The 21815-nt window shown below is 40.4% G+C and overlaps 1 protein-coding gene across 1 annotated transcript in view; it reads right to left on the bottom strand.

The window, feature by feature from the left end:
• Positions 1–308: 308 nt before the first annotated feature.
• The window catches only part of MIB1 (MIB E3 ubiquitin protein ligase 1), a gene marked incomplete at both ends in the record, with an annotated part of 99075 nt that continues 77568 nt past the window's right edge, over positions 309–21815 (bottom strand). Inside the window, 9 exons of the mRNA XM_080714308.1 lie at positions 309–449; positions 2154–2254; positions 3696–3809; positions 6578–6656; positions 10649–10841; positions 12885–13066; positions 15621–15782; positions 17930–18016; positions 19951–20083. Coding sequence (XP_080570434.1) covers positions 309–449; positions 2154–2254; positions 3696–3809; positions 6578–6656; positions 10649–10841; positions 12885–13066; positions 15621–15782; positions 17930–18016; positions 19951–20083 — 1192 coding nt within the window. The remainder of the gene's footprint in view (positions 450–2153; positions 2255–3695; positions 3810–6577; positions 6657–10648; positions 10842–12884; positions 13067–15620; positions 15783–17929; positions 18017–19950; positions 20084–21815) is intronic.

Genomic DNA, 21815 nt, shown 5'->3' on the forward strand with positions numbered 1-21815 from the left:
TGAAAACAAAAATAAAAGGAGGTGCTTAAAAGATTTTCCCCTTAGAATCTAAAAGCAAATGACCTATGAGATACCAAAGAGCTGATGTTCGTATTTAATACACAAACAAAAATATCATGATTTCAAAACTGTAGAGATTTTGTTGTTGTTGTTCTGGTACATTTACAATCTAATTACATTCCAGTAAAAAACAAAAACAAAAAACTATGATGTTAGAAATTAATTCATTAAAACTTCCACTAGCTTAAAAGCTTACTCAGCTCTCATCACCACATACTTTAGCTAACAAAACACCCTGTGTTTCTTAGTCAGTACAAAAGAATCCTTCGTTCAATAGCCTTGCGACAAATAGGACATTCACTCATGCGGTCTCCGCAGAGCTGGCACGTCCCATGGCCACAGAGGAAAATCATGTTCTTCAGACGATCCAGACACACGGGGCACATCGTCTGCAGTGTGAGATAACAGAAAAGTAATAAATAAATGCTGAGAATTCTGTATTTTAAAAGTATACTATGTGACAATTCCATGGTAGCATTTATTTTCTTCTTGTTTCAAATAATCTTTTATTTTCTCTCTCTCTCTCTCCCCCTCTCCCTCCCCCCCCCCTCTCTCTGCCCTTCCCCTACCTCTTTTTCTTTTTGAGGACTAGGGAGGGAACCCAGGAGCATTCTACCTTCAAGCTACACCTCCAGCCTTATTTTTATTCTTAATTTTTGAAACAGGGTCTCATTAAGATACAGAGGGCCTAAGTAGCTGAGGCTGACCTCGAACCTGCAATCCTCCTGTCTCAGCCTCCCAAGTACTGGGAATACAAGCATGCCCACCATGTTCGGCTTTATTACCTTTTAAAAATATTTTTTACTCCAAAAGATGCTGGGCATGGTAGTGCACACTTGTAATCCCAGCGCTTGAGAGGCTGAGACAGGAGGATCACACAGGTTCAAAGCCAGCCTCAGCTACTTAGTGAGGCTCTCAGCAACTTAGTGAGACCCTGTTTCCAAATAAAATATAAAATAGGTCTGGGAGTACAGCCTGGAGGTAGAAAGCCTCTGGGTTTCACCCCCAGTACAACAACAACAACAACAAAAATTTAAATACTTAAAATGAAGCCAGGTGTGGTGGTGTGTGGTGTGTGCTTGTAATCTCAGTACTTGGAAGGCAGAGACAGGAGGATTGCAGGTTGCCAGCCAGCCTCAGCTACTTAGCGAGGCCCTCCACAGCTTAGGAAGACCCTATTTCAAAATAAAGAATAAGAATAAAAAAATAGGGCTGGGGGTGTAGCTCAGAGGTAGAATGCCCTTGGGTTCAATCCCCAGTACCACAAAAAAAAAAATATATATATATATATATAAATAAACTTATAATAATAAGTTTACCCTATAAAAAACAAATACTGGTTGTTCTATCAAGAGATTATAAAAGATACTACATAAAATAATACATAAAGTAAAATATGTAAATACCAAAACATAATAAGAAAAGGATAAAAATTGTCCCACTGGGTCTGATTCAGATCCCCAGTTCTGGGCACTGCCCTGCGCTTGCGTCAAGAGCGCCCACGTCAGAGGCTCGCGGGGCGGGAAGCAGCAGAGACGTAACAACACTCGCCAGGCACCACTCAAATGCAGCACAGTCCTCTCTAAGGAGCGGGGCGTGCGGGACACTGGGCCCACTGCTCACCTGGCGAGGCAAGGGGCAGGTGGCCGAGAGACTTGCTCTGACTTAGCGTGCACATACAAGGCTCAGCCAGTTGCTTTCTTTCTCTTACTGCTTTGATAGAATAGTGAGCAGAGTCCAGGGAGCACTTGTTGATACGTTAGGATGTCAGGCATGTAAGCAATGCCCAGCTCAGTTTACCGTATGGAAGCCACCCTCACCTCTGGAGCCCCCAAGACGCTTTTCCATCCTCTCTAATATCCACCATTTGGAATCTACTTAGCGTTTCTTTTCCTACAATAAACACACCCCTCCATGTTTACTGGTTATCTATGTGTTTTCTATCTTGGAAAGAACCTGACTACATTTTCTAGTCAGACATCACCCACTGCAAATACTCAAGCAGTACAAGTGACCCGCAACTACGCTGCGTTGCTAGGGAAAGCGCTTCACGGTGCATCCTGAGAACGTCGCTTAGCACAAGGAGACAGTACCTGCTCCTTGATGTCCTGCAGCTGTTGCTGCAGCTTCTGCACGTCCGCATTGACATTGGTGTTGTCCTTGTCCTTCTGTAACACTGGGATGTTCCCGCTTGCTATAATACAGATAAAAATTTTTAGTTATTGCTGTTAGGGCATAATCTTTTTATTTCTAAAACTGTTACTACTTTACTTTTTTAAAAAGGCTACTATTAGAATCCTCCTTAAATTCTTTCACACTTAAGACAACGGATACTAACTCTTTGATGATCTCTGAAAATTAACTGATCTAATCATTAATTTCTAATGTCTTTAACACAGCCAAACAACAATTCACACAGACTTCTGGATTTCTAAGACTCTTCTTGCTGCCCTTGGCAAGCTCTCAAATACATCTTATGTTTATTTTCTCTGCTGCTATACCACAGAAACTCAAGAAACTACACAGGAGTTTGACAGTGCTAAAGTCCCTCAGATAATGTTTATGAAGACACACAAAACCTAGCCCTTCTGCTGTGTGTGAAGTACTGGAGAGTAAACTCAAAACAAAGAATAAAAAATAGAGCTGGAAGAGTGTAGCTCAGAGGTAGAATGCCCTGGATTCAATCCCCAGTACCGCAAAAAAAAAAAAAAAAAAAAAAAAAAAAAAAAGTCTGCAAAAATGAAGGGAAGTTTTGATTCTTTAATCTTGGTTTTTTATTTTAAGTAGTCTTTCCTGAGATTTTTATTCTGCTCTATTTGTGAAGAAGACACACCTTGGGCAGAAGTGGCTAGGTGCAGTCACGCACGCTAGTGAATCTAGTACTTGGGAGGTTGAGATAGGAGGATCACAGGTCTAACGCCGGTGTGTAGTAACTTAGTGAGACTATTTCAAAATAAAAAGTAAAGTAGGGCTGGGGGTATAGCTAAGACGTACAATGCCCCTAGGTACAATCCCTAATACCACCAAACAAACAAATATTTTGAAAACAGCTGCTTACTGAAAAGGTAAATGTGGGGATCAGTGGCAGAGTGCTCGCCTAGTGTGCACAAAGCCCTGGGCTCTATCCCCAGCACCACAAAAAATAAAATGAGATACACTAAACCAGGTGTATTCACTCAAGTCACCCCCCCCATGCCACTCTGGCATGGGGCTGATTTCTATTTTCTCTATTTCTATCTTTCTAATAAACTTCTTTAAAAAAAAAAGATACACTAAATCTAATTTTAAAAAATGAAGACAGAATGGCAGTACTGGGGATCAAACCCAGGGCCTCACTCACACATGCAAGGCAAGCACTCCATCACTGACTACATCTCCAGCCCTGAGAACAAGTACTCTATAAGCAAGAACACAATATTCTTTATAGTACACATAGAGGATCCTCAAAAGACTAATGTTTAAAGTCCTATAATCATACCACAAACTGGAAAGCTGTCATTCGAGGGCTGTGATAGCAAATGCACCAGAACACCACACTGTGCAGATCCAGCTCACACGCCTTACATTTTACAAGGCAGCTGAGGACAGACAGTCCCGCACGGCCACAGGAGCCGCGGGAGAGGAGAGGCACTCACAGATGTCGTCGGCAGCCTCTTCCGAGCCCTTGCCCCCGCAGCACGTGATGAAAGGCACTCTCCGCTCGACCACGGCGCGGCACTGCACACACTTCTTCATCAGGCTCGCACAGTCTGAAAGCAGCAGCACACACCTCACACGCGGGCGCCTAGAGTGCTGCCTGTGCTAATTTCTACTACTTAGAGTTTACACAGAAACAAACGTTTATACAATTCTACCTCAATGAATCGTTATCAACCTAAGAATGAGTATTCTCTGAACAGAGCTCATTATAAAATGGTGACATTTTCTAATACAGTTAAATAAATAGTGAAAATATGTAAATAAGTAACACAACAAATCTTGAGGCTTGAGAACAATGAAGAGATACCCTTGACAAACTTCAAGTAAACCAGAATCATAAGGTTGTCTACATGGTAACTTTCTAAAAATGTTTCATCACTAAAATTTCTAATAAATGTTCTTTTTTCTTCCTTCTATCAAACTGAAGCAACATAGCAAGCAAGCTGCTTAGTGACTAAAATTAGCTGTGCAGGAAAATATAAAAAACTTTTCATTACCAACTATATTTTAGTACTTAAACTGAAATAGCTATGAGCTATGTTTCAACAGAGTGCTTTCTCATTCCAAAAAGAAATACTCAGCCATACCATATGCTGTGGATTCTTAATACTGTTGTATATCTAGTTAATAAATTATAAAATATTCATCATCATTAGTATTTAATATGAACTGGTGGTGCACGCTTGTAATCCCAGCATTTGGGAGGCTGAGACCTGAGGATCACGGTTTGTGGACAGCCTCAGCTACTTAGTAAGACTCTCCGCAACTCCGAGAGACCCTGTTTCAAAATAAAGCATAAAAAATAGGGCTGGGAGTGTAGATTGGTGGTAAAATGCTCATGGGTTCTGTTCCCAGTACCGTAAAAAATAAATAAAATATGAAAATCATGACAGGCTACCCAAAATAACTTGTAGCAAAACAGTAAACAAAGCACAAAACCCCTCATGTTGACAGAACGGGATACATATTCCTGACAGCAACACTGTTGGAGAATCAGACTCTCACCAATCTAGCGAGATCCTGTTTCAAAGAAGAAAGGGCTCAGAGGTACAATGCCTCTGAGTTCAATCCCCAGTACTAAAAAAAAAAAAAAAAAAAAAAAACTATATAAAAACTTTGGGAAGCAGGCGTGGTGGCACACACTTATAATCCCAGCATATGGGAGGCTGAGACAGGAAGATCACGATTCACCAAAAGCCTCAGCTACTTAGTGAGGCCCTTTGCAACCCAGTGAGACTCTGTTTCAAAATAAAGAATAAAAAATAGGACTGGGGGTTTAGCTTGGAGATAGAATGTCCCTGGTTTCAATTCCCTAGTACCACACACACACACACACACACAAAAAATTTTTTAAACAGGGCTGGGGGTGTAGCTTAGAGGCAGAATGCCTCTGGGTTCCAGCCCTGGTACCGCAAAAAAAAAAAAAAAAAAAAAAAAAAAAAAAAAAATTTGGGAAATTCAAAGTGGGGATAATCCTACCTTAAGGCTCAAGAATCTGTGTTATTAACTAATTAATAATTATAATCGCCCTTCAAGTCTCATGTAGGCATCACTTGGGTCTTTGAATGACCTGAAAAGCAAATATGACCTGTTGCCTATTTCAGTAAATAAAAATTGTACTGGGATGCAGTTATGCCACCTACATATCTTCCATGGTTGCCTCTGCACAACACGGCAGAGCTGAATAGCTGAAAAGAGTTGAATGACTACTACAGACCCATGTGGCCTCCAAAGCCAAAAATATTTACTATTTGACCCTTTACAAAAAAAGTCTGCCAATACCCGGGCGTGGTGGCACATGCATGTAATCCCCCGCGCTTGGGAGGCTGGGGCAGGAGGATCACGCAGGTTCAAAGCCAGCCGCACTAGCTTAAGAGACCCTGTTTCCAAATAAGAATATAAAATAGGTCTGGGAGTGTAGCCCGGAGGTAGAATGGTTTCCAGGAACCCCAGTACCACCAAAAAAAAAAAAAAAAAAAAGTCTGCCAAGCATTGGTATATGAAAACTAAGTAACCTGAATCCTTTTTTACATAAGACAATTCTCTTTCTATGTGCCCTTTGACAGTTAGTAGTAATTTTACCAGTCTTTGGTAAATAAAAATATTTACTTAAGGTAGAATGTTATGGTAGAAAATCTTGACCCCTTTCTTTACTTAACCAATGTCAGAATGTTTAGACAAAAGTTTAAAGAAAATCTCTGCCAATTATATCATACTATTTGTATATTATTCTAGTCAGGGAGCATAACAAAAATCAACATTTGTTGATTAAACTGTAGCATGAAACATGCTTGCCCTGGGTCCATTTAAATAAGGAGCAATTGTTAAACTTTTAAAAGATATTTTAAAATATCTTAGGTTGATAAAATAAGAGCAAAATGAAGAAGAGAACATTAAATAACCTAAGAACCTAAAAAGGATAAAAAAAAAATCAAGGCCTTCAAGAAAATATATTTAAATAAATTTCAAACCACCTCTCAAACTTCAATATTATCTTCACAAAGATGGACTAAAAGTTTCCGTTTCAGTATTAGTTTCTGGAAGCAAGCCTCAGTCACGCATGAATCGAGCTCATTCTGTGATAATACTGATACAAACACCCCAGCTGGCAGAGCACGCATCTTCCATCTTTTCCAGTGCTCGGAAGCATCAAGGGAAATGCTCAACATTTTGGTAGAAAGAAATGGAAGGTATTAGAGGCCTATTAACTTTCACTTTTTTGGGGGTTATCAAATAAATAAAAAACCTTCGAAGATGTAATTTTGCCTCACTTTCGATGTATACTAGTAACTGAGGAAGTTGTGTATGAGCTACTTACTCTCACAAGCACACATGTGTCCACAAGGCTGAAAGAGAACAGCTGCTTTCTTGTCGGAGCATACCACACATTCTTCAATCTACAGAGGAGAGGTGAGAGCACAGTGAGCGAGCCAGGCACAGCGAGTGACTCTGACAGCTTCTTTCTTTTCTCTTGTGGCGCCGGGGCATTTCACCTCCAAGCAACACTCTCAGCCCTTTTTATTCTTGTTCTGAAACAAGGTCTTGCTAGGTGCTGAGTGCCCCTCCATTTCCGAGGCTGTTCTGGAACCTGCTGTCCTCTGGTCTCAAGTGCTGGGGTTACAGGCTTGCGCCACCACGCCCAGCTAACAGCTCTTTTCATATCCAAATGTATCTCCTCAATAAGGAAACCCCCCAGGTACAGAGAAATACAACATGCACTCCCTCTGTCCTTTCTCCAGGTTGCTCATTCATTCATTCATTTTCATGGTGCTGGGGATGGAACCCAAGGGCATTCTACCTCCAAGCTACACCCCCAGCCCTTTCTATTTTTTATTTGAAACAGGGTCTTGCTAAGTTGCTGAGAGCCTCTAGCTGAGGCTGGCTTCGAACCTGCGATCCTTCTGTCTCTGCCTCCCAAGTAGAGATCCCCGGGTGCCACCACACCCCCTGGCTGGCTGCCCATCTTCATTCACATCTGTACAAACCTTTGCTGTGTTTCTACATTAGTCTCCCTCCCTGTCCTAAAGAATTGATAGAAAAATCCATTTCCTCTGAGGAAGGAACAGAGCTGGACTTCAATCTATTTTTTTCTTTCTTTCTTTCTTAAAAGGAACTAATATGACAATGAATAAAGTATAAAAACAAATGACTGAGAGAAGACATTTCTAACATTAATAAAAATCTAGAGCCAGGTGTGGTAGCGCATGATTGTGATCCCAGCATTCGGGAGGCTGAAATCAGAGGATCGCGGTTCGCATATAATCTCAGCTACTTAGTGAAACTCTTCGCAACTCAATGAAACTATTTCAAAAATAAAGACTAAATTATAGTGCTGGGGGTATAGCTCAGAGGTACAATTCCCCTGGTTCCACCCTTAGTAACACACACACACACATACACACACACACACACACACACACACACACACACACACACACACACCTAGCTAGATAAGTAAACTGCAAATCTTCCCCAAACTATTAACAATTCCCCTCAAATTCACCTCCTTTTTTCCCTCCACTAAACCTGAGTCTTGCTGTGTACCTGAAAATTCTTGGCTCTGGCTTCCTTTTACCATCACCCCATCCCACTGCTCTTGGCTTTATGTTTTCTTCTACCCATTCCTTTCCCTTGACACATTTAGCCACCTTTTGTATCATTTAATATCACTGTCTAAAAAGAATGACCACCGCTCCCCTTATCATATCACATAAACTACCAAATATTGCATAGCCTCTCTCTCTCGATTTCCCCAATTTATCCCTCTGTATTATCCCAATTTACCCCTGAGAATTTCACACAGTTGGAGTAACAATGGAATACAGTAAAATAGTCCATCATGGTGGTATATGCCATTATCAGTTCAAGACCAGCCTCAGAAACTTAGTGAGATTCTCAGCAACCTAGTAAGATCCTGTTTCAAAATAAAAAATTTAAAAAAAAATGCTGCAGGTGTAGCTCAGAGAATGTCTTTGGTTCAATCCCCAGTTCATACACACACAAAGAATACAGTAAAATATTCCTTGATTCAAAGTCTACCTCCACGCTGGGCACCGTGGTGGCGCACACTTGTAATCCCTGCGCTTGGGAGGCGGAGACAGGAGGATCGTGCAGGTTCAAAGCCAGCCTCAGCTGGTTTAAGAGACCCTGTCTCCAAATAAAATATAAAATAGGTCTGGGATTATAGCCCAGAGGTAGAAGGCCCCTAGGTTCCATTCCCAGTACCACCAAAAAAAAAAAAAAAAAACAAAGTCTATCTCCAACACTAACATTACCTAACACTGATTTCAAAGAGTTTAAAAACAGCAATTGATCTAACAAGCACTTACTTTCCTATTCTCCTATTAAGAAGAACAGTCTTTGTAACCATAACTTTTCCCCTTCTGGATTAGGGCGATCTGGCTGTGACATCTGTCACCCCACTGATCGCCAGGGTTATTCGGCTGATCTGGCTGGTAGGCGGGCGTCCCTTCCTCCCTCACCGCTCCATGTGCGTTCCTCCCGAAGCTGCGCGCTCGGTCAAAGAGGACGACCTTTCCCGAATAGAGGAGGACGGGTCTTCAGTCAAGAGGATATAAAGAGCTGTGCTCCCCTGCTAGAACGTCCAAGCAAGCTCTCAACTTATGTTCCAGGAGTGGAATTACTAAATCAAAACATGTTGTTATAGCCAGGTGTGTGGTGCACACCTGCAATGTCAGTACTTGGAAGGCTGAGACAGGAGGATCACCGATGCAAGGCAGGACTCAGCATCTTAGCAAGATTCTGTTTCCAAATAATAAATATTTAGCTCAGAAGTAGAACACCTTGGATGCAATCCTTAGTTTAAAAAAAAACTGTTGTTATGGTTAGGATGTTATACACAGTTATACACAGTTAGGATGGCCCACTAGCCTCCAGCAGTGTTTATACGTAACCATTTCCCAGTCTCCTTCTTGGCTTTTAGTGTCTGGGGTTAGTACTAGGGATTGTAGGGGGGGCAAACTACCTCTCAACTACACCCCCAACCATATTTCATTTTTTATTTTAAATCTCACTAAATTGCAGAGGGCCTCACTAAGTCACTATGACTGGCTACAGTAAACCTGTGATCCTCCTGTCTCAGCCTCCCAAATACTGGGATTACAAATCCACAAGCCCAGTCTTGGCTTGTTAGCATTTTTTGTAACTAATTTATGCTGTTTCAACAAAAATAGTTCATTATTATTTGTAACTCTCTAACTGCTAAAGAGTCCAAGCTTATTTATTCTCCCTTCCTCCAAATACTAGTTGTGTAAGTTTTCTTTGCTGAAGATGTTGGTTGTCCTTTAACCACTTGGGGTCACTATTTCTTTATAGTTAGAGGTTCTGAGATCAACTCAGCAAATCAGTTGGGTGAGCATGTTAAGTTTTGTGCTTTTTTTTTTTTTTTTTTTTTTTTCCCCAGAACTGGGGATGGAACCCGGGGCATTCTACCTCTGAGCTACAGCCTCAGATCTAATTTATATGTATATGTATTTGTATATGTATATATATATATATATTTTATTCTTTATTTTGAAACAGGGTTTCACTGAGTTGCAAAGGGCCTTGCCAAGTAACTGAGGCTGTCCATGAACTGTGATCCTCCAGTCTCAGCCTTCTGAATGCTGGGATTGAAGCATGCACTACCAGACCCGGCTTATTCTTTATTTAGAAATAGGGTCTCCTGAAGTTGCAGAAGGCCTCCCTAAGTACCTGAGGCTGGCTGGGAACCTGTCATACTCCTGTCTCAGTCTTTTAAGTACTGGGATTACAAGTGTGCACCACCATACCCAGCTAAGATTTTGTACTTTATATCTTTAAGGTTATTGAGGGCCTTGAAAGAAAAAATTAGATAACTTTTCTTTTTAACTACTGTATTTTAGATATAAAGAAGGAAATACATGAGAGCTAAAAGTTTTTCTGAGAGTAAAACAGAATAACCCAGGCTTGGTGGCACACTTTTATAATCCCAGTACCTGGGAGGCTGAGACAGGAGGACTGCAGGTTTGTAGCCAGTCTCAGCTACTTAGTGAGGCCCTCTGCAACTTAGACCTTGTTTCCAAATAAAAAATAAAATAGGGTTGGGGTATCTTGGGTACAATTCCCAGTACCACGCACACAATAAAGTAGTATATAATTAGATTCAAATAATAATGAATTTGGCAAAAAAAAACATATATTAAGCTAAAACTGTAACCAGCAATAAATTCAGAAATTTTAAATCGATCCCATCATAAATGTATAAATTTTATACTCCTATGTTTTACAATCTTATTTGGAAAACAAAATTGAACAAATGGCATCATATAGTCTTATCTGTCAGAAACTACAGAATCAAAGAACTTCATAAAATGATAAAAAAAAAAATACTACATCAAAAATATATTACCTTTGTCCTGGACTGAACTTGTTCTTTACAGATGAGGCATTTCTTGACTCGTGGGGAACATAAAGAACAGGTCGCAATATGTCCGCATGGGCCAAAAAGAGTATCTCTCTTCATATCTGAGCATACCATACATTCTTCTAAGGTTTCAGAATCATTACTAATCATAGAAGGACTCCGAGAACCCACTTGACCACTGATAAAAGATTGCAAATCAAGCCCATTAAAATATTTCTATAAAAATTGATTAAATTAATCAAAATGTTTTTTAACACATCATTAATACACAAAACAACTTGAGCATAGTGGTGCATGCTTGTAATTCCAGTACTTGGGAGGCCGAGATAGGAGGATCACAGGTTCCCAGCCAGCCTCAGCTACTTACTGAGGCCCTCTGCACTTAGTGAGAGCCTATTTCAAAATAAAAGAATAAGATAGGGTTGGGGGGTGAAGCTCAGAGGTAGAATGCCCCTGGGTTCAATCCCCAGTGTCACACACATACACACACACACCAAAAAAAAATCTCTGATTATATTAAAAATGTTCGGTGTTGCCGGGCGTGATGGCGCACACTTGTAATCCCAGCACTTGGGAGGCTGAGACAGGAGGATCACACAGGTTTACAGCTAGCCTCGGCTACTTAGTGAGGCTCTCAGCAACTTAGTGAGACCCTGTTTCCAAATAAAATATAAGAAAGGGGTCTGGGAGTGTAGGCCGGAGGTAGGCCCTGGGATTTCATTCCCAGCACCAAAAAAAAAAAAAAAAAAAAAAAGTTCAGCGTTAGCCAGCTGTGGTAGCACAGGCTTATAATCCCAGTACTTGAGAGGCTGAGACAGGAGGATCGCGCAGGTTCGAAGCCAGCCTCCGCTACTGAGTGAGGTTCTCAGCAACTTACTGAGACCCCATTTCCAAATAAATTTTAAAATAAGTCTAGAGGTGTATCCTGGAGGTAGAAGGCCCTGGGTTCCACCCCCAGTACCACAAAAGAAAAAAAGAAAATAAAGAAAAATGTTCAGTGTTAACATCTTTATGTGAAAAGCTACAAACTACAGTTTTTCTATATAGAAATACTTCTTTATGTACTTCCAGTACTAGTAAAAATTCAAACTGAATGAATCCTTCTCACTTGATAGAAAAGAGTGAATCTTCTAACAAAGAAATAAAAATAGTAAAAAAAATTTAACATTAATAAAATTTAACTCAAAACCTATTCTATCTGTATGGAGCCAGGAGAAGGAGGCATAGAGACAAAACAAAAATTTTAACGAGTAGCCATTTTATTTTATTTTAATCATTTATTTTTTTGCAGGTTTGGGTTAGGAACCCAGAGGCTTTCGACCTCCGAGCTACATCCCCTGCCCTAATTTTTATTCTTTATTTTGAAACCGGGTCTCACTGAGTTGCAGAGGCCTCACTGAGTAGCTGAGGCTGTCCGTGAACCGAACCGCGATCCTCCGGTCTCAGCCTCCTGAGTGCTGGGATGACAGCGTGCCCACCACGCCCAGCAGTGAGCAGCCAGTTTAGTTATACTACGTGATCAGAACATTACTAGTGCATCCATTTCATTACTACATATAATGATGGGAGAACACACAAGTCAAGAACAGTTGCTAAAATGGTCAATGACAAGAAATGAGCTATAAAGTGCAAATATCGCATAGCACTATTGGGATAAAAAGCAGAGATGTGTACCTTTATGTATGTATGTCTACAATATCTCATAATAAAAATTATTATTTGTCATAAAAAGTAACTAAAATCACTGACATATTTTATTTACAGAAAAAAAGACACAGGTGAAAGGATCATCTTTAGAGAAACTACACATTAATGTGTTTACTCCTTCGTTCATGTTTTCAGTCCTTCACTGACAACTATCGAGTGTCTGCCTGGCTCTATGAAGGATGCTAGAATTATTATTGAGTTTGTGTGAGATACACTTAGCTCCGAGAATATAAAATGCCCCTCATAAGAAGATATCAAACTTTTAAATATGTATAGTATTGATCACAGCAATTTTTCTTATAAATTCCTCTAACATATCCACTCCTAGAAAATCAAAGTAGTTTAGAAGAATTTATGGAACAACTTATATATAAACAATGGCATAACATGAAATGAGAGACATGCCGCCCAGGGAAAAGGTTTTCAAGGGAGAAAAGGCAATAGAGGAATTGCAAAGACAAGGATATTTCCTCTGTATGGAACAATAAGTTTTACGATCATAAGTAACACAAACCTGACTTTTTCCTTATGGCATTTGGCCAGTGCTTTGCAGAGACTCGGATCAGGACAGAGATCAAGTGGTGACTGGCCCTTCTTATTTCGAATGCTAAGGTCAGCCCCATTGGCTGCCAAGAAACAGGCAATAGATGCTGCACTCTTCTTCTCTGCCCCCTGGGTACCAAGTCCCATTATTAACTGAAATCGAATGAAAAAAGTTATCACTTTTCCTTTAGAAATTATCACCACCATGTTTGGGGGATAGATATTTATGAGATTCACTCTTCTTTCCCTACTTTCTTCAATTTTCTCAGGCATATAATTTGAGAATTGACTCATTCTTAATTGTAGAGGTGAGCCAAAGTTGGCTCAACCCAGTCAGATATCCATCTCGCCTCTGTGATTAGTTCAGGGACAGACATGATCCAAGGCAGGTCAATGTAAACCAATAAAATTCAACTGGTAAAGCCGGGCGTGGTGGCACATGCTTGTAATCCCAGCATTTGGGACTCTGAGACAGAAGGATGGAGGTTCCCAGAGAGCCTCAGCTACTTAGTGAGGCTCTTTGCAACTGTTTCAAAATAAAGAATAAAAGTAGGGTTGGGGTTATAGCTTGGAGGTAGAATGTCCCTGGGTTCCATCCCCCTTGCCGCAAAAAAAAAAAAAAAAAAAAAAAAATCAACCGGTATGCACTGGCACACCCTAGTACTCTCACAGTACTTGAGAGGCAGAGATAGAAGGATCAAAGGTTTGGGGCCAGCCTCCGAAATTTAGTGAGACTGTTTCGAAATAAAAAAAATAAAAAGGGCTGGAGGTATAGTCCAGAGGTAGAACACCCCTGGCGTTCAATCCCCAGTACCAAAACAAAACAAAAACAAAGGCAAACAAAACTTAAGAGCAAGACCTCTAGTTGAAATACAGAAGAAATAGTACTTGAGACAATGAAGAAAAAAACAACTGAAAATAGAAGCAATACCTATGGATTGAGCCAAAAAACAGAGAATGAGGTAAATCAAGCTCTGGTAACATCATCTAAGCTACTGATTCAAGCATCTATAAAGGACTGAGGACACTTTCAAACACTTTCCACGATCTTTAAAACCACCTTATGTAGGTAAAGTATTCCCCTCTCTCCATTTTAAAATGAGGAAAAAAGGAGACACAAAGGAATTAAGAAAATGTACCTATACTATTAAATTATTCTAAAAAAATAAAGGGTTTAAAATAGCCAAATAACTCTCAGAGAGAAAAAAAGAAAAGAAAATTAGAGGACTTATACTACCTGACTTCAACATTTAGACTAGCATCACATAGCTAAAAACACAGATCAAAAGAACAAAATGCAAAATGTAAAAAGAGAACTTCATATCCGTGGTTAATTTATCTTGGATAATAAATGCACAAGTGATTCAGTTGAAAAAGAAAGTCTTTTGCCAGGCGTGGTGGTATATGCTTATAATCTCAGTACTTGGGAGGCTGAGACAAGAGGATCGCTGGTTCAAGACTAGCCTCAGCTACTTAGCGAGGCTCTCCACAACTTAGTGAGACTGTTTCAAAAATAAAGGAAAAAGGCTGGGGTGTAGCTCAAAGGTAGAATGCCCCCGAGTGTTCAATTCCTAGTACTGCCAAAAAAAAAAAAAAAAGCAGGAACAACTGGACTTCTACAAGCAAAACAATGAACTTTGATCGACATGTCAAAATACACATAAAAATTAACTCAAAATAAACCATATATCTAAATATAATAGCTAAAACTTTCTCAACTTCTAGTACAAAACAAACAAACAAAAAAAAAACATTGCACCTGTGGCTTACACACTCTTTATAACTGTGCTTGGAGGACCAGTTATCTCCAGTGCCTGACAATTCCAGAACATCTAGTTACATTTATCATTCTTAAAAAGTGTTTCTGAACATTCTTGACTAAGCAGCTGTCATTTTCATACCAAAAATTACATAGCATTCGATCAATCATTAAGACAAAAAACCCCGAAAAAACAGAGGGGAAAAAACAGGCATGGCAGTACATGTCTGTAATCCCAGTACTGAGAGGCTGAGACAGGAGGATCACAGGTTCTCAGCCAGCCTTAGCAGGCCCTTTGCAACTTACTGAGATCCTGTTTCAAAATAAATTGGCTTGAGGCTGCAGCTCAGAGGTAGGATGGCCCTGGGTTCCATCCCCAGTATCACACACAAAAAAAAAAAGGGAGAAAAGGCCAAACCACAGACCAGGAGAAAATACGTATTTATCACATATCGGATAAAGAATTTGAATCAGATTATATAAAGAACACTCGGAACAATAATAACAAAATAAAGATGTGGTAGAGCATTTGCCTAGTATGCATGAGTCCTGGATTTCATCCCCAGCACCTCAAAAAGACAAATCAAGGAGCCCAACAAAATAATGAAAAACACATCTGAGCATGTATTTCATCAAATATATGTGGTAACGTGCATATGAAAAGATAATGTCAGCAGTCATTAGGAAAACTCATATCAAAACCACAAGATACCACTGCATTCCTATTTAAATAGCTGAAGTTAAGAGAACTGGATGACTTTCGGTAAAAACGTAGGGCGACATAGGTAATAGGTAGTAACGAGCAGCACACAGTTCATCAACTAAAGCTCTACGTATGTGGCCATGATAAATATCTTATCAGATGCAGATTAAGTGAGAAGTAAATATGAGATCTTTCATTAAAAGACGCTTCCCCTGGTAGTGAATGAAAGAGTTATCTGTACTCACTGTGTTTTTTGAGGGCTCCCAGGCAGCGTCTACCTTCCCCACATCTTGCATATCTTGCAGCTGACGTAGCTGAGACAATGTGTGATGCCTCAAAGCTTCATGCAAAGGAGTATCTCCATCCTTATCCTGAATATCTAGTTTGGCACCTGCACGAACCAAAAGCTACAAGAGAAAGGAGACTTAGTTTGGAAAAGAGTCCCAACCCTAAGAAAATACAACATATCTGAAATAAGAGGGAGAACACCCTATTATCTACCTGAAGGAGTTTCCACTGCAGCTAATGCTTTTGATGTTTTGCTTTCCACCATTCTACCCTTGTAGCTCCTTAAAGACAGTGATGCATTCTGGTTATGCAAATATATTCAAAATAATAGAAAGAAATGAAAATCAACACGTTGCTCAATTCATCTACTCTAAGATGATAACTAGTGAAAATTTAGGACATCTTTCCCCTTTTAATTTTAGATATTAAATTTTCTTTTGGCGGTACTGGGAATGAACCCAGGGGCATTCTACCTCTGAGCTACATCCCCAGCACTATTTTTTTTTTTTAAACAGGGTCTCACTGAGTTGCAAAGGATCTCACTAACTAGTAACTGAGGCTGTCTTTGAACCACGATCCTCCTGTCTCAGCCTCCCAAATTCTGGGATTACAAGCGTGCACCACCACACCCAATGATATTAAATTATTTTAAGGCCTTCCACAAGATGAATCACAATGTCCAAAATTCTTCTGTTATTCAAACAAACAAGTTACTGATTTCATTTTCTTTGGTCAATTTTCTCCAAATGTATGGTTATGAAAAAAGTCCAAGTTATCATGGAAGATAAATCAAAAAGTTAGGCAAAAGGATTTCTTTGCTGTGTGTATGTGTCGGTGGAGGGATTGCTGGAGACTGAACCTAGGAGCTTTTCTACTTTTGAGCCACACCCCAAGCCCTATTTTACTTTTTTTTTTTTTTTTTTTTCTTTTGGTACTGGGAATGGAACCTGGGATCTTCTACCTCTGGGCTCCACTCCCAGACCTATTTTAATCTTTATTTGGAAACAGGGTCTCACTAAGATGCTGAGAGCCTCACTCAGTAGCTGAGGCTGGCTTCGAACCTGTGCAATCCTCCTGTCTCAGCCTCCCAAGTACTGGGATTACAAGCGTGTGCCACCACGCCCAACTCTATTTTACTTTTTATTTTTAAAGAGGATTTCACTAAATTGCTAATGGTCTTGCTAAATTGCCGAGGCTGGCCTCCAACTGCAATCCTCTTGTCTTAGCTACCCAAGTACTGAGATTATAGGTATGCACTACCATGCCTGGATATGCAAAAAGATTACAAGTAAAAATAAATGTAAACAGTGTTTGCTAAACCATAACCTCTTAGATAAAATGTATATCTGTTATATATTTTGACAAATGACTTTAGAAGTAAATATAAGTTTAAAATTTTGTTTATTTTAAACGAATAATTGTCCTAATCCTTTCTACAAATACCAAAGAACTTTAGAAAAATACCCATTAAAGAAACCAATCTCAAGCATACAGTCTTACTTGTCTTGGCAAATTAAATATTTTTTCTTTGTTCCAAAAAGGTTACATAAAACGTAACTCTAGGGCAATTCGTTTCTCAAATTGGAACAAGCATCAGAGTACCTGGGCAGCTTAATGGCCAGAGTGTGACTTCTCTGCCCCTAGAAGTTCTGGTGTGGCTGACCTGAGGTAAGGCGCGAGAACTGATCTTCCATCCAAGTTCTCATGTGATACTAATGCTGCTGCTTCAGCCTCAGAACTTGAAAGAATCTCTGCTCTATAGAAATATTTGAACAAATATTCTCTCAACTACTTTGTTTGGAATAGCCAGATTAGTAAAATTAAAAAATATTTTTCAGTTTCCTTGGAATTTGTAGAAGCAAATGTCCAGCCAATGCTTTAAATCTGTAGTTTAGTCCCAACTGTATACAATGGGAGGGAATATGCTTTTACTCGTGTGTGTGTGTGTGTGTGTGTGTGTGTGTGTGTGTGTTATAGGGGAATGGAACCCAGGGACACTCTACCTTCAAGCCACACCCCCAGCCCTATTTTTTATTCTATATTTTGAAACAGGGTCTCATGAGTTGCAAAGGGCCTCACTAAGTAGCTGAGGCTGTCCGCGAACCATGATCCTCCTGTCCCAACCTCCCGAATGCTGGGATTACAAATGTGTGCCACCATGCCTGGCTTTCTTGAGAAATTTGACACTGTATAAGTTTAATTTTCAAAACTAAAACTCTGATGAGAAAACAGCTGGAAGCTGAATTTGAGGCCAATGAATACTCACCCTAACAATCTGGGTGTGCTGTCGCTCAACAGCCAGGTGGAGGGCCGTCTGCTGGTTTACATTCTGGATATCCAGGTTTGCATTACCCTGAACAAGAAGAACAATTTTAAATGGTTAAATGTTGACAGCAGCCAAGAACATGAATTCTGTAACTGAATAAGGAAGAAATAAGACTGGACGTTGCTGACTATCTACTCTTCCTTCTAAGCTGCTGTGACACTGGTCTCATATGGTCACAGGTACTGTGAATATAGAAAAAATAGATGGGGCAGCAAACTTTCTAAAGTAGAATAGTAAGTTTAAAGACTATCTCTATTATGGTGATGCCGTTTAAGAACAGTTCAAGGGCAAAGCACAGTACAAAGGTCAAATATAACTCTCTTTCAATCTCTATTACAGAGTAACAGAGATAATTAACTCATTTCAATTGTAAAGATTTCTGAAAAATTATTTAAGTTATTGAGTCTTCATACTGGGGTTAGGTTTATTTTCTTTTTTTTTTTTGAGATTTCCTTTTACTGGCACACTGTAGTCATACATCTTGATGAGGTGCAGGACGGTAAAGGCACACATGCACACATCACTCATTTAGCCCTTCCCCAATTTCCACCTCATCCCTCCCCTCCCTCCTTCTCATGTTTACCTTAGTGACTGACTTGGTTTATTTCAATAATCTGACAAATTCAGTTTCTCTTGCTACATAATTGAGTTCTTCCTCATTCAAACTCTGCTCAGGAGAAGATGCTTGATTCATATATAAAAACCGTTGAAGGGAGGGTGGGCAGTCCTACACAGGGCCCTGCAGTCTACAGAGCCGCTGTATGAGGACTGCGTGAGAACAGCTGATGCCAAGCTGAAGGGCGGAACTGAACTTGGAGTCAGGGGACCCTGGCTACACTCCACTGTTTATAAGCCAGGTGAACGCCAGCAAGCATTTCACCATTTCATACTTATTTCCTCAATTCCAAGGTGAAACTAAGTTGCAAAATTGCAAAGTAGAACTGAGGAAATAAAATACAACCTATTTTATAGGGTTTAGGTAAGGACTAAGAAACTAACGTGTAAAACTGTCTAGCTCTTTTGGGTCCTTTATCCCAAGATGACCAAAAACAGAAGGAATAACAGTAATGCCAAAAAAGGCCAAGGCCACGTGCAGCCGATTCGCTGTACTAACTGCGCCTGTGTGGGCCCAAAGACAAGGCCGTTAAGAAGTTCGTCACTCGAAACCTAGCGGAGGCCGCAGCCGCCAGGGGCGTCTGCAGAGCAGCGCCTTCCACACTGATGTGCTTCCCAAGCCCTACGTGAAGCTCTGCTGCCGCGGGAGTTGTGCATCCACAGCAAGGTGGTCAGGAGTCAATCTCGTGAAGCCAGGAAAGACCGGACGCCCCACCCCGATTCAAGTCCAGAATCACAGAACATTCTTTGGTAATTTCACTGTATCTATATGGCCTATTTTCCTTGAGGCAGTTAAAAACTTTGCTGAATATACTAAAATATCACACAAGTATAGTAAGTTCTCCCCCAGATCCAACCTCATGAACATGTAGTCATCTTACTTCAGAGATAAAGGAAGTGACCACTGTGAGTGTGCTGCTGTCCACCCACAAATCCTACGGGTTCAAGGGCAGTTCTGAGCTGAGTCCCTGACTCTGGCAGCAGTCTGATGGTCACTGGCTCCACCAGCTTAAACACCAACAAAGATGGTCCTTGGTGCTGCAGCTGACTCGCACTCCCACAACCAGCAGCAGCAGTCTGGGCATCCTTGTTAGTAGGTGCTCATTTCACTGGATGGGTCCAGGAGGACTGTGCAGAAGAAATGCTGGGAACCGAGGGGCCCCCTCACACAAGTGCCCCAGCCCTACACTTAAGAACCAGTGTTATGTATTGTATCTGAATTTTCCCTGTCACATGGTTTTACTGTAACCTACTAATAGAGATCTGATGAAAAAAAAAATCAAAGAATGAAAATATTCCAAAGTTGTTTTTTTAAAAAAAAAAAATCAGTGAAATGCTTTCCTTACCTGATGAACTAACAGTTCAGCCACTTCTACATGATTATTAAGGGCAGCCAGGTGCAAGGCAGTATAACCGTCATCTTTCTTCTCATCCACAATCCATGGCCTCGGTAATTTTGATAGTAAGACACGCATTGCACTGAAAGTCAAATATATATTCTTTTTATATTTAAATAATTTACTGCTATTTTCTTTAGAAAAACATATTCAAATGAAAATTGAAAATCAAATGAAAATATCTCTTTTTAAAGAAAATCATGTCCTAGAGCTGGGAGTATAGCTCACAGGTAGAGTGCTTGACTAGCCTGTGTAAGATCCAGGGTTCAATCCTCGGTACTCCCCCACAAAATGTTATGCCCTTTAGCCAGACGTGGTGGCACATGCTTGTAATCCCAGCATTTGGGAGGCCTAGACCAGAGAATGGCAGTTCAAGGACAGCCTCAGCTACTTAGTGAGGCCCTTTGCAACCCAGTGAGACCCAGTTTCAAAATAAAGAATAAAAAATAGGGCTGGGGGTATGGCTTGGAGATGGAATGCCTCTGAGTTCCATCCCCAGTACCGCAGAAGAAAAAAAAAAGCCCTTTGAAACAAACAGAAATCTAATTATCCTAATTCTCAAAAGCATGCAGCTTTCTGACATTTTAGGGATAAACTATCGCTATTTTTTTAATGAAATAAAAACTGAATGGAGTGCTACAAAGGGGAAAAACTGTAAGAGGGGAAAAAAACAAAAGGAATATACCCTAGTAAGAATGCAACTGAAGCTTGGTAAAATCTCGTAGGTACAATTTCAATAATTATCTACTAATGAAAGAGGCAATAAAAGCCAGGCATGAAGGCACACACTTGGAATCCCAGTACTTGGGAGGTGGAGACAGGATGATTGCAGGTACATGGACAGCATCAGCAAGTAGTGAGGCTCTCATCAACTGAGCAAGACCCTGTTTTAAAAATAAATATTAAGCCAAGTGCAGTAATACACACCTTTATCTTAGTACTTAGGATGCTGAGACAAGAGGATCACAGGTTTGAGGACAGCCTCAGGAAGTCGTGAGTTCTCATCAATCTAGTGAGAATTTGTTTCAAAATAAAATAGGGCTGGGGGTGGGTACAACTCAGAGGTAGAAATCCAACTACCAAAAGGGGGGCAGGGGATATAGCTCAGAGGTAGAATGACCCTGGGTTCCATCTCTAGTACTATTAAAAAAAAAAAGGTAATAAAGAACAGCTAGGGGGTGGTGGCGCACAGCTATAATTTCAGATACTCAGGAGGCCAAGGCAAGAGGATCACAAGTTTAAAGCCATCATGCGCAATTTAGCAAGACCCTGCCTCCGAATAAAAAATAAAAAGGGATGTAGTCCACCTCTGGGTTCAGTGCCTGGTACAACACACACATAAAACCAGCCAGGTAACAGCAACGAAATGGATGGGGGGTTGCAATAACAATAAAGACAAATTTACATAGCTGTTGGGATTGTTGTGAAGGCTAGGTGCTGTAATCCTGTAGTCTCAGTATTTGGGAAGGTAAGAGAGAAAGATCTTGGGTTCAAGGCCAGTCTCAGCAATTTTAGCAAGACCTTGTTTCAAAATTTAAAAAAGACTAGGGGTATAGCCCAGAGGTAGAATGTCCCTGGGTTCAATCTCCAGTATCAAAAAACAAAAGCCCAAATATAAATGCAAGGGTCAGCCGAGAATGGTGGCGCACCTTTGTAATCCCAGCGCTTGGGAGGCTGAGACAGGAGGATCATACAGGTTCAAAGCCAGCCTCAGCTACTTAGGCTCTCTTAGTGAGACCCTGTTTCCAAATAAAGTATAAAATAGGTCTGGGAGTATAGCCCAGAGGTAGAAAGCCTCTGGGTTCCACCCCCAG

This window comes from Muscardinus avellanarius (assembly GCF_963383645.1).
Source record: "Muscardinus avellanarius genome assembly, chromosome: 17".
Lineage (NCBI taxonomy): Eukaryota > Metazoa > Chordata > Mammalia > Rodentia > Gliridae > Muscardinus > Muscardinus avellanarius.